This window comes from Protopterus annectens, chromosome 2.part0 (assembly GCF_019279795.1).
Source record: "Protopterus annectens isolate FY-2018-M chromosome 2.part0, PAN1.0, whole genome shotgun sequence".
NCBI classification, from domain to species: domain Eukaryota; kingdom Metazoa; phylum Chordata; order Ceratodontiformes; family Protopteridae; genus Protopterus; species Protopterus annectens.
The window spans coordinates 214,761,028-214,774,696 of NC_056728.1; the positions used below are offsets into that span (position 1 = coordinate 214,761,028).

General features: G+C 42.1%; 1 protein-coding gene across 3 annotated transcripts in view; it reads left to right on the forward strand.

Moving 5' to 3' along the window:
- Window positions 1–13,669, forward strand: part of XRCC5 (X-ray repair cross complementing 5) — a 2,194,257-nt gene that overhangs the window by 1,632,681 nt on the left and 547,907 nt on the right. For all 3 annotated transcript variants that reach the window (XM_044060671.1, XM_044060672.1, XM_044060673.1), the window contains one exon: window positions 2,840–2,949. In XM_044060671.1, coding sequence (XP_043916606.1) covers window positions 2,840–2,949 — 110 coding nt within the window. The remainder of the gene's footprint in view (window positions 1–2,839; window positions 2,950–13,669) is intronic.

A 13,669-nucleotide genomic window follows, 5' to 3' on the forward strand; every position in this document is an offset into this window, starting at 1 on the left:
AATCTTTTCCTAGGTGCAACACATTGCCAAACAGGGTGGTTCTAGCATGTGTACAGGTATTTAGGGTTTTCCTTAAGGATCATCAGCTTATCATTTACAGACAAATCGGTAAAATGAGTGGGCCCAGCAGACCTTTTCTGCAGTTGGCGTATTGATATGTTCATAGGTGTTTACTACCTTGACCACAGCTGCCTTTGTAACCATGCATCCCAATTTCCTGACAAGTTCTGGTATCCTTGTTAAGTGTCAGCAGAGACTTGGGAGATGAAACATTTGTAAGGGGAGCCTGGGAGATGAACCATTTAGAAGTTGCCTGTGTCTATTAGAAACATAGATGCCAAGCCAGGGATGAATTTTGTGTTCCCCATCCAATTGTCCAAGTTACACTTGAATTGGGAGCCTATTCCAGAGAAGGAATAGTCTCTGGGATACATACCTGTCTCTCCATCAGGTCCTATTGATATCACAGGTAAGGTTTAAGTCTTTAGAATGAGTAATTCTGGTGCTGTTTGTTTTGTGAATATGCAGGAGGTCCATCATAGTGGAGTCTGGCAATGCCCTGGATGCCAGGCATAGATCTCCCCTCAACAGCCTGTAGGAGACAGAATGCAGGGATAGGGCCTTGAGGCGTTCAGTGTAGGACATTTTATTTACTCACTGTATTCTTTTAGTGAGGAACCTTTGTGAATGTTCCATTTGTTGGATATGGCTGGTTAAGTACATACCAAAAGGGCCATTATACTCAATGATAGGTCTGATGAATGCCAAATACAGGGGAAAATGACTTCATTGTGCCTAGATGCCATACCTTTGTTTATAAATTGCGCAACATAGAATGATTTCCTCACTGCTGTAGACATGTGGTAGTCAAAGACTAAATTATTGTCTAGGTGTGCCCCTAAGTCCTTGACTACTGGGTCAACTCTAAGGAGTGTGTTGTCAATATAATAGTTTCTAGGAGTGGTTGACTTCCTGAAGGATACTGTTATGCATTTCTTGGTATTTAGTTTTAGTCCATGGCTCTGACACCAGTTGTTTGTCTGTATCAACCCTTCCTGAAAAACATTTGCTTCAGTGGGGAATTCAGTGACTGCTCCTAATTTGCAATCACCTGAAAATTTAGTCAGCCAGAGATCACCGACATTGGCCTTTACTTCGGAGAAGTAAATGCCGAAAAGGAGTGGTTCAAGGATTGATCCCTGATGGACTCCACTTGTGACTGGTCTCTTTGTAGAGGTGGACTCCCCAATACTAACTTCCTGGGTCCTGTCTGTCAGCCACTTGGCTGTCCACTGGGTAACATATGGGTTTGTACCTAACTTCTTGAGTTTGTCAACAATAGCCAAGTTGGGTATTGTGTCAAATGCTTTGACCAGGTCAAGGTAGGCATTGTGAACCATTTTGTCCTCCTACATTGCTGTAGTGACCTTCTCAAAGAAGTCCACCGGGTTGAGTAGGCATGACCTGCCCTTGATGAAACCAAGCTGGGCTGGGTGCAGTGTCTGGAGGTTTACGAAATCATTATTGATCATTTCCAGGATAATTCTTTCCATGGTTTTGCATGTAAGACGACCAAGACTTATGGGTCTGTAGTTTCCATGGTCTTTAGTTGGCTCGCCTTTGTACAGAGGGATGATTGTTGCTGTTCTCTGTTTGTCAGGCACAGAGCCTGTTTGGAGGCTACAGTTCGAGAGGGCCTCATAGGTCATGTTTCATAATATTTAGAAGGCATCCTGGAATATTGTCTGGGCCCATTAGTGCAGTGTTCTTGACCTTAGAGCTTTAAGGACTTATTCACTAGTGATAGTAGATGGGGTTATATTTGGTGGTATTACCTGAGGGAAGGTTGAGAGGGATAAAGTTGGAGCTGAATTTGGCAGCCTTTAGGTTTACTACATCTTCTGGCTCAGTACAATGAGCTCTGCACACAATTATGTATTGCCTTTGAGGTTGCAGACATAGTTAAAGAATGCCTTGTGGTTGTCCTTGGCCTGGGAGGCCAAACCTGCCTCAAATTTGGCTTTGGTAGACCTTATTTGTCCTCTTGAGTTGTTTAGTTTGATGAAAGTGCTTTAATCCTGCTAGGTGCTGCACCTCCTAATTTTTGCCATGATTCTCTTCCTCCTGTTGTACAGCCTATTGATTTTGTGATTCCATCAAGGTGTCTTGTTTTGTGAGTTAGTTCTGTTCTTCTTCCTGCTGGGTACAGTTGCCTCTATGCAGCTATTAACATGCTTGTATAGGGTTTCTGTGAACAGTTCTGCATAGGCAACAGTGTTCTCAGAGTTTATGGAGGCTTGACGTTTTGCCAGGTTATCACTTAATATCAGGAAGTTAGCCTTAGAGAAGTTCCTGAATATTCCAGGGTTAGCTGGGGGGTCGGGGTACAGGTTTTATTTTTACTTTATAGGAGACCATTTTGTGGTCTTACTTTACCAGGGAAGATATTACACTAGGGGGTTTTCAGCACTTTCCCATATTAGTGAGGAACAGATCCGGCATGGTTACACCCCTGGTTGTTTCATTGACAATCTTGTCCAGGGAGTTTGTGTTTACAAAATCCAGGAATCTCTATGCATGTATATTTGGTGTTGTATATGATTCCCAGTTGAAAGTGGGGTAATTAAAGTTGCCCATGAATATGGTATTCAGTTGGATGGTGAGCATTTCTAATAAGTTTAATTACATGGTATTGGTTTCCTGAGTCATAGATGGGTGCCTATAGCTTGCAAGGAAGTGGTATTGGATTTTGACTATGGTTTTGTTAACATTTTGGAGATGTTTGAAATGCATTCATTTGCGAAACCACTGCATCAGAACAGAATCGTTTGTCTTTCAGTGAGTCAGCAACTTCAAAATCGCATCCATGAGCAACTGGGAATGAAAGGCCTTCAGTACTATGAGAAGGGCATTAAGTGCATCGTGGTATTTAGAAGAGCCGCTGTTGAGGTAAGGCTGCATAAAGAATCCATTCATTTCTGGAGGTCTTTTCTGTGTGTGTGTGTGTGTGTGTGTGTGTGTGTGTGTGTGTGTGTGTGTGTGTATGAATTAATGTAAGTGCTACATTTCTGTGGTGAGTCGGGAAAGAAAGAAATAAGTGAGCTAAAGTTTATATCACAAAAAAAAAGTTTAATGACTCAAACACTTTGAGGTAATCCAAATTTCATAATGAGTAACAGTAAGAAAAGTAACTAAATCTGATACTCTTTCGCTAAACATAAATCAGACAGGATAAATGTGGTTTGAGCAGGGTCTCTCAGCTATTAGATATATCACCACCAAACATTTATTCTGTAACGCAAACACCATCTAGAGGCATAATATATGACTAAACAAAATACTACATTGCATATTTCTTCTGTTAAAAATTCCCTTTATTCTGTTTTTAGTACAGGAAACATTTGATTTTGGGTGATGTATTTCAGGTAGCTAGAGGTAAATTTGTCATGCATAGAATGTTTGAGAACTAGTACCAGGCAAAGCTGAAGACTGCAGAAGGTCTCTGCATTTTTCATGGTAAGTACAGATGGGCTTATCTGCAGCTTTTAAAGATTTTGTGCGTCTAGCAAGTACATAGGATCATAGGTTAATACTAGGCTATTGATCCAGAGGACTATTGGTACCCTAAACACAATATCGTAATTGGTAGATACCCCACTGGCAGGCTAATTTATATGTAGTTTAAACCCCCTTACATGGAGGGATTAAGAGGCTAGACTTGGAGTGTATTTATGATTGCTCATCTGTTCATCTGAGTTATGCTTAAAGAGGGTCAGGTATGATTTCCAAGAGGGCTGCACACTGATCAACTGCTTCATTTCAGCTCTTCCAGTGTGAAAACAAAAGTTGAGAAAAAAAGAGTGGTATTGAAGCTGTTATTTGGGTAAAATTCAGCTACTGGCTAGTAGGGATACTGCCTGGATGCCAGCAAAGAAGAAATCTGGAGAACATGAAAGAAAATCAACCCGAAAATGTGAAGAGAAAACACTGTCCGGGAAAGATCCTGCAGCTGTTAAGCAAAAAAAGCAGTTCAAACTCTAGATTTGGTTCAAGTGATGCACTCAGAGGTGATTAAAGTAAGTGAAACATTGAAGGAATATATCAACTCAAATAGCAAAGGGCTAGAAAAATAGAAGAAGCTTTAACTAGCTATTCAGATGAACTGATAAAACTGCAAAAATCAGAGAATGAAAAAGTGCTGTTTCACAAATATTGGAATTAGAAGGCAGAATGTGCAGGGAAAACTTGGAATTTTCTGCTGTACTAGAGAAACTGGAAGGAAGTGACTGTATGAAAGTTCAAATAACCAACTGGACTAGTGTTATACAGCAGGATTTGTTAACTGAATGGGCTCTAGTGTATGCTCCAAATTTGGCAATGAGCAAGCAGCCAGTACCTATGTTAGTAATAATGTAATCATCCAACAGAAAGAGCTGGTCCTGGTAAAACTGTCAGAAGAGAAAATTATTAAAAACTGGAGACAGCAGAGTGCTTTTGGAAAATGATTCTTCGCTGTACATTAGGCAAAAGAGATGCAAATTTATCCCAGCAATCAGGGAATGTCAAGAGGAAGGCTTGAGATTCAAGCTGCTGTATACAAATAAAAATTGATAAAGTCCAATGTGTAAACCACTCCAAACAAACACAATGAACTGTTGTCTTTAGGAAACACCACAGACCACTGTGTAGACTAAATGCTTTCATTCCTTTATTGTATACAGTGAAACTTCATCAGATAATTGCACCATTAAAAACTTCTATATTTATAGTGATGATAACCATCCAGAAAACTCTGTTAATCAAATTGCAGTTTAAAGTGCTACTAAAGTGTCATTCTAATTTAAAGTACCCTTTATGGATAAAAAGTATGTTATTTACCAATATATACAATCTATATCCTCCTAAAAATTCTTACAACCACTTAAGAATTATTAAAAAGTGAATACAAATGTATGCAAGTAAGAATTTTATACAAATATATATAAAATATATAAAAAATAAATAAATGTGTATATATGTGTAGGAACCAGCTAAAGTTCATAGGTCAACTAGCATAAAGGTTAATATAAGATCACACTTGGGCTTCAGGCCAGTTATTTTACATTAAGAAGGTTCGTGGTCTGCACTCTTGTGGGAGGAGAGGCTGGACTCTGCCCTTCTGAGCTGGGAATTTCTGGTTAAAGGTTTATAGTGCCTGAATAATTGAACTGTATCTTACTGAAATTGGTACACCTTGTTTGCTGTAGCATAGACTAGATCCAGGCCTGCTGAATCTAGCTTTGTTTGTATGCTTATTTCCCTGGAACACGAATTCCACCTAAAACGCGGCTTCTCAGCGCTTCTGTGGATCCCTAGTGATATCTGCATTGCTTACTGTACTTATTTCCTTGCTTCGCTTGAAAGAAAGTTACTGTTTGTCGTTTTTGCATTTAAGTTACCTGTAACACATTGCACTTGTTACCTGGCACTTGCTCACTAAAGCAATTATAAGTCAGCACTAAAAATTAAAAGCACTACACCCTCGCTCCCCATTGGCCCTTGTTTTCAATTATAAAGGAATTCCCAATATTATTCTAGCATGTCCAAAGGTCAGTTGTCAATCTCCTCTCTGGTCCAGCTGGTGACTATGGGAATCTTGAGGCAATGTTACAACTGCCTCATGTACACAGACAACCCTCTCCTCCTCCCAACAAATTCCAACACATGTGAGAGATGCAACCATATAGCCAAACTGGAGGCTAAGCTCTCTCAACTCAGTACTGGCAAAACCAGTCAGGAGGAGAAGGAAACCACACTCACTACAATTCCAGTCTCACATAGACCTACCACGACAGCAAACCAAACACATAATCACACAAAAACATACTCGGAGGCTCTAAATAAAGATCTGCCTAAGCAGCAGAGACCTCCAAAGCAGACACCCAAGCAACCACTACCCCAAAAAAAACCACGTGCAACACATATCTCACAAAGCCAGTGTGCCGAACAGTCACAGCCCTTAAGGCTAAACAACACACCTGATACACTTGTAATAGGTGACTCTATCATCAGGCACACTGATGTCCCGCTCACCAGGCTGAACAAGGAGAAGGTCACGGTGAGCAGCCTGTCTGGCGCTGGGATCCGCCACATAACACAAGCACTCAGGTCACTCCAAGGCAAGTACAAATATGACTCAGTCATTGTCCATGCTGGTGTGAATGACCTGAGACGTACCTCCCTGGACTACATGAAAAGAGACATAGAGGAGCTCTCTGAGCATGTAGCCCAGGCTGGTATGACCCTGACCTTGAGTAGCATCTTACCCTCACCAAGAATGATGCCACAGTATGAAGACAAGATGATCAATTTCAACAATTGGCTTAAGTATTGGAGTCATTCAAAGGGGATCCAATGCCTGTCAGCTTGGGATGATATGCACGACAAGCCATGATGCTTTGCTAGGGACGGCTTGCACCTGTCACCCCTGGGCTTTCGGATATTGGCAAAGGCTCTTGCTACCCCCATAGTGCCTTTTTTAGGCAAGGCTCAAAAGACAAACCCACCTCCATAGGTATCACAAGGGATAAGAAACTATGAGTAATGCTACTCAACGCTAGAAATCTAAACCTCAAGATGCACGCACTCGAAACTCTCCTTAGCATGGAGAACATCGATATCTGTGCAGTAACAGAAACCTGGTTCAGGGCTCCCGAGAGCACCCCAGCACTACCAGGTTATACCTCATACCATGCTTTTCGGCCCCAAAACTTGGACCGAACCACAAAAGGAGGGGGAGTATCGATATTCATCAAAGATACCCACACCTCCAGGTTGGTGGCAAAGCACGAAGCATCAGAGACTATCCATGTGCAACTAACAGTGGGTAAAACTGCCTTCCAGTTTATAGCCTGCTACAGACCACCCTCCCAAACCCAGGAACCCCACTCGGCCTTCCTGAGAACACTGGAAAATATGAAGGTCTCTCCGAACACCATTATATTGGGCGACTTCAACTACCCAAACATAGATTGGGAGCATTACTCTAGCTCCAACACCCTTGCCCAAAGGTTCCTAGAATTCATAAACTCAAATGCTATGGAACAACTTGTTACCACTCCCACAAGAGGGGAAAACATACTGGACCTGATCATCACCAACATGGGGACTCTATGCTCCAGACCAGAAGTGTATCCCTCACTGGTAAGATCAGACCATAAACTGATCTCACTGGATATTCACATCCCGACCCCACCCCCTGCCCAGAAAACCACAGTGAAAAACTTCTCTAAAGCAAATTTCACACTCCTCAAAACCGATGTGGAATCCTTCAAAGCCCCTGGGCCTGTGGAAAATACGGCCCAGACCGCAGAATTCTTTATAAATGCATTCTATGAACACCTTCAGGACTGTATGGATCATGCAATCCCAAATAAAACCAAGACCCAATCCTCCAAAGGCAGACGACCTGTCTGGTGGACCCCAGCCATAAACAAACTATACAATAGAAGGAGGAAGCTACTACATGATAGAGCAAAATCCCAAAAAGGGAAGGCATCTCTGATCAGTATTAGCAGAAAACTAAGGGCACTCATAAAATCGTCAAAGGCCAGCTTCGAGAGAAAAATTGCACAGGACACTAAGGATAATCACAAGGCTTTCTTTAGTTATGTTAGGAACCTGGGTGGGAATTCCCAGATATGCTCAGAATTAGTCCAAAATGAAAAAAATACACTGATCCCACAGACATTGCCAACATCCTAGCTGACAGGTTCAGTGCAAACTTCTCCTCCCCACCAAAGGGCAAATATCTATCCCAGCAGAGTGCTGCCCCTGACATCTCAGATGCTCAGGTGGGAGCCGCCCTCTCCAAAGCAAAAACACAGCATCAATGGGACCAGACGGTTTCCCAGGCTGCGTCCTACATGAACTCCAAGAAGAGCTAAACCCAAACATAAAACTACTGTTCAATCTCAGCCTTACTACAGGATATGTACCCAAAGAGTGGCGTTCAGCAACAGTGGTCCCTCTCCACAAAGGTGGTGCCTCAACGGACCCTGGAAACTATCGCCCCATAAGCCTGACTAGCTTGGTCTGCAAAGCTATGGAAAGGATCATCATGGACCTCATAAATAAAGATATTGGGGACCTACAGACACTGGATCCTACCCAGTTTGGCTTTAAGGGCAGATCCTGCCTCTTAAACCTGGTTGACTTCTTTGAAACAGTCACCAAGGCCATTGACGAAGGGAAGGTGGTCCACACAGCCTATCTGGACCTCGCAAAAGCCTTCGATACAATACCCCACTCGGGCATTATAGATAAGCTCACCAGCTTAAATATAAACCCCTATGTCACTAGATGGGTTGCAAACTGGCTCAAGGACAGAACCCACATGGTTAGAATTGCTGGAGCCATGTCAGACTCCAAACCAGTTACAAGTGGCGTCCCACAAGGCTTAGTCCTGGGACCTCTCTTGTTTGGTATATATTTCTCGGAGGTACAGGCCAACACGGAAGGACTGTGGCTAACCAAGTTTGCAGATGACTGCAAACTGGGCGCCATAATCGACTCTCCAGCTGACACAAGCATCCTCCAAAAGGGCCTCATAGAAACAGACAACTGGTGCCAGAGCCATGGCCTCAAGCTAAATGCCAAGAAGTGTATAGTCATCCCCTTTGGCAAAAACAAAGTGCCCACAAATTACCACATAGGTGGTAATCCATTAAGTGCAGAAGAAGTAATTAGGGACCTGGGGACCCAAGTTGATAGCAATCTCTCATTTGACAACCACGTGGCCAAAGTGGTTAGAAAAACATTTTATATAGCCCACCTAATTATGAAGGGATTCACATCTAGATTAGGGGAGGTCATCGTGCCTCTTTACTCATCCCTCATCAGGCCCATAATTGAGTACAATGCCCCTTTTGGGATGTACCTTACCAAACACCTGCAGCAACTGGAAAGACCCCAAAAGTACCTCACCAAGAGGATCAAAGGGCTCAAACAGATGCCATATGCTGCCCGGTTAAAGAAACTCCAGCTCTACTCAGTGGCATACCGCCTGCTCAAAGGTGACCTGTGCCTGACGTATAAGGCCATGTCCAACCCGGAATTAAGGGACATGCTGCACCTCAAAAAATCCAAATCCCATCGAGCTACACATTCGAGAGACTTGAATCTCAGCACTGAAATAAATAGGACATGCTGGAGGGACAGATTCATAACCCAGAGGCTCCCTTCACTCTGGAATAAAATCCCAGTCCAGGTTAGGCAGAGTCCCTCATTGACTCTTTTCAAGAGGAATCTTGATGAGTGGATGGGAGATCGTAGGTTTACCCCGGGTATCACTTCTGTGTCACTGTTAGACAGAGGCACAGTATACTAACCTCGAAAAAGGGCATAGCAAAATTAATTTAAAATGGGTGGCGAAAGCCAAACATACTCTGGCTAGGCTTATAAATGCCCTAGGGCAGATAGCCTACTATGAACCTATGAACACAAGTAAAATTATCTCTTGTCCACTGTCATAGGTAGAGTACTACTAATAGAAATTCTGTCATTGATACCCGGGAATTGCGTGGCATTAACTAAAATTTACCAATGTGCTTTCCTATATTCCATATAGGGATACCAACCAATCCCCCCCCCGTTGTTAATAGTATGCTAAAAACAATTTTTTTTAAATTCGAACATTTATTCCTGTGTCTGTAAAGTGCATTAGTATTATCTTTGTCTTCCTTATTGCGTAAATATCGTGGTATGTTGTCTTCCTCAGTTGATTTTCTGTCTTAACTAATTAAAAGGCAGAGCAAGCCAAGTAGCAATATAAATCACCCCTTTTGTGTTACAATCACAAATTCCTGGTATAGAAAATACTTTATTATAGTTGCCTATGGTGAGGTTCGTAATCCGATAAATATACCTGCATTCCTTGCATGCTCTTACATTTTCCCCATTTGACTGCTGCCACGTTGGAGGTACTATTTTTCTCAAACAGATTTTTTATATTCCTTCCTCTCCTATACACTATTTTAAGTGAGAAACCCAATTTGTTTGTCGATCCAAAAGCACTAAAAACACTGTTCCAATTTTTCTCAGTAGTAGTGTAATTAAAAGTTGAATTTTGATCATAAGTCAAAATACAAGTTAGACCTACATCAAGGTCTTTGTTATCTGAGTTAAATTTGGACTCTGGATGTCGCATTAAAGGAGCATAGTTGGTATACCTACCACTCAAAATTAAATTCTCTTGTTCATCTAATATATATGGTGGATAGCCTCTTATTTTGAACATTCCTTTTAGGATATCCATTTCTCTGGAGAAACAATCCCAAGTGATTAGTATAGAAAGTCTAATCATTGAGCCTTTAACAAGATTCTTTTTCTGCCACAGCAGATGGTTGCTATCAGAATGGAGAAAACTGTGAGAGTAGGTAGGTTTCCTACTCATACTGCCTATCTGGAATGTTCTTGTACAAATGAATATCCAGATAATTACAACTATCAATTTCCATATTTATTTATTTGACATTTGTTTACCAGGATAGTCCAACTGGGCACAGGCGGGGGGGACACCAATAGATACAAGTAATAACTTATTCAGTAGTAGCGTAAACAAAAGACACAAAATATACATAATACCTTTACAAAATTATACATAAGGCATATATAAAGAAGCATAAGTAGTGCATAAGAATAGAAGAAAATAATCAATTATGGGTAAATGAGAGAAGAGTGTTAATGATGTATTCGATGAACTGGGGCAATTTTTGGATATCATGATCCCATAGGATAAGTATGTCATCAAGGTATTTAAAATATTTGTAAATGGAATTCATATATCCAGTTTCAAAACTATACCTTGTTTCCCACAGCCATAGCACTATATTAGTGAACATGGGGGCAGAGGAGGCCCCATGGGCCACCACCTCGATCTGTTTAAAGTACTCCTCCTCAAAAAAAAAAAAATAATAATAAAAAAATTGTTAGTTAATACTATATTCATAAGACATGTCAGCACTTATATAGAATCATTGAAAATTCTTAATCCCTATGTTGTTCCTTCCCTGAAAAAGTCCATACCTTCATTGTGGGGTACAGTTAAAAACAAATCTTTAACATCAGTACTGAAGACAACTATACCGTCCTTAAATTCACAGTTGGCCAAACTTTTTAACAAATGCCATGAATTTTTAAGAACAAGAAAATTCCTTTAAATGCATATCTATAAATTGTGCTAGAGGTTCTGTTTTTGAACCCCTGAGATCATCCATGTGCAAGTAGCATTGGGCATATCTGCAGTGCAAATTGTGGCCTGCTACAGAGCACCCTCCATGACCCAGGACCACCACTCTGCCTTTCTGGGGACAATGGAAAACATGAAGGTCCTACCGAACACCCTGATATTGGGCGATTTCAATTACCCTACCATTAACTGGGAAAACTACTTGAGTACAAACTCCCAGGCTCAGCGCTTCCTGGAATTTATCAACTCAAATGCCCTGGATCAGCTGGTAAACTCCCCTACCAGAGGTGAAAACATATTGGACCTGGTCATCACCAACATGGGCGACAGGTGTTCACACCGGAGGTCAACCCGTCACTAGATAGATCAGAACATAAACTAATCAGTCTGGATATTTACACCCCACCACCACCCCCAACCAAGGAAACCACAGTGAAAAACTTTTCTAAAGCAAACTTCACCTTACTTAAGACAGAGGTGGTAAGTTTCACAGCCCCCACGCTAAAGGATAATGCTGCCCAAGATGCAGAATCCTTTACAAATGCACTCTATGAGCACCTACAAGGATGCATGGATTGTGCCATCCCTAGCAAAACGAAGACTCACTCCCCTAAGAGAAGAAAACCAGTCTGGTGGACCCCTGCCATAAACAGGCTATACAATAGAAGGAGGAAACTAGTTCAGAAAAAAAGCAAAGCCCAAGAAGGAAAGACATCCCTGATCAGTATCAGTAAGAAACTAAGGTCCCTCATAAACTCATCCAAGGCTAACTTCGAAAGAAAAATGGCCAAGGATTCGAAAGATAACCACAAAGCCTTCTTTAGCTATGTCAAGAACCTAAGTGGCAACTCAAAGATATGCTCTGAGCTAGTGCAAAATAGCACAAAATATACTGAACCTACTGATATTGCCAACATCCTGGCAGATAGATTCAGTGCAAACTTCACCCCCCTCTCACCTCTAAAAGGACCCACAACAATACTGGAAAAGTGTAGTGTCCCGGAAATCACAGACACACCGGTGAAAACAGCCTTTTTAAAAGCCAAAAACACAGCGTCAATGAGGCCAGATGGTGTCCCAGGATGCGTCTTGCACGAACTACAGAACAAACTAACCCCCCACCTAAACACGCTGTTCAACATCTGCCTCTCCACAGGCTACATGCCTATAGAATGGCGCACAGCAACAGTTATTCCACTCCACAAAGGAGGGGCCACAACTGACCCTGGTAACTATCTATAAGCCTGACTAGACTGGTCTGCAAGGCAATGGAGCACATCATCATGGAACTCATTAACAAAGACATTGGGAACCTCCAAACACTTGACCCGACCCAGTTTGGCTTTAAGGGCAGATCATGCCTACTAAACCTGGTTGACTTCTTTGAGACAGTCACCAAGGCCATAGACAAGGGAAAGGTGGTTCACACAGCCTACCTTGACCTCGCCAAGGCATTCAACACTATTCCTCACTCAGGTATTATAGAAAAACTCACCAGTCTGAACATAAACCCCTACATCACAAGATGGGTTGCCAACTGGCTTACAGACAGAACTCACGCGGTAAGAATAGCAGGCTCCAGGTCCGACTCTAAACCAGTCACAAGTGGTGTCCCACAAGGCTCTGTCCTGGAACCCCTACTGTTCAGCATATACTTTTCAGAAGTACAGGCAAACACAGGAAAACTATGGCTAACCAAGTTCGCAGATGACTGCAAACTGGGAGACATAATTCACTCTCCGGCTGACACTTAGACATCCTCCAAAAAGGCCTTACTGAGACAGACACCTGGTGTCAAAGTCATGGCCTCAAGCTAAATGCCAAAAATGCATAGTCATCCCATTTGGGAAAAACAAAACACCCACGAATTACCACATATGTGGCAGCCCCCTTTAATACAGAAGAGGTAAGAGATCTGGGGACCCAGGTAGATAATACTCTCTCCTTCGACAATCATATTGCCAAAGTAGTTAGGAAATCCTTCTATGTGGCCCATCTAATTATTAAAGGGTTCGCATCTAGAAATAAAGAAGTTGTAGTGCTCCTCCACTCGTTACTCATCAGACCCATCATAGAGTACAATGCCCCATTTAGGATGTACCTCACAAGACACTTCCAACAGCTGGAAAGACCAGAAAAGTACCTCACCAAGAGGATTACTGGCCTCAAACATATGTCCTATGCAGACAGACTGAAAAAACTGTGGCTGTACTCAGTGGCATATCACTTACTCAGAGGTGATCTCTGCCTGACCTACAAAGCCATATCCAACTCAGAATTGATGGACATGCTCCACCTAAAGAAATCCAAGTTACTGCAAGCCACGCGCTCTAGTGAGCTAAACCTCACCACAACAATAAATTGAACATGCTGGAGGGATAGATTCCTGTCACAGAGACTCTCCATGCTAATTCCTATCTACATTAGGCAGAACCCCTCACT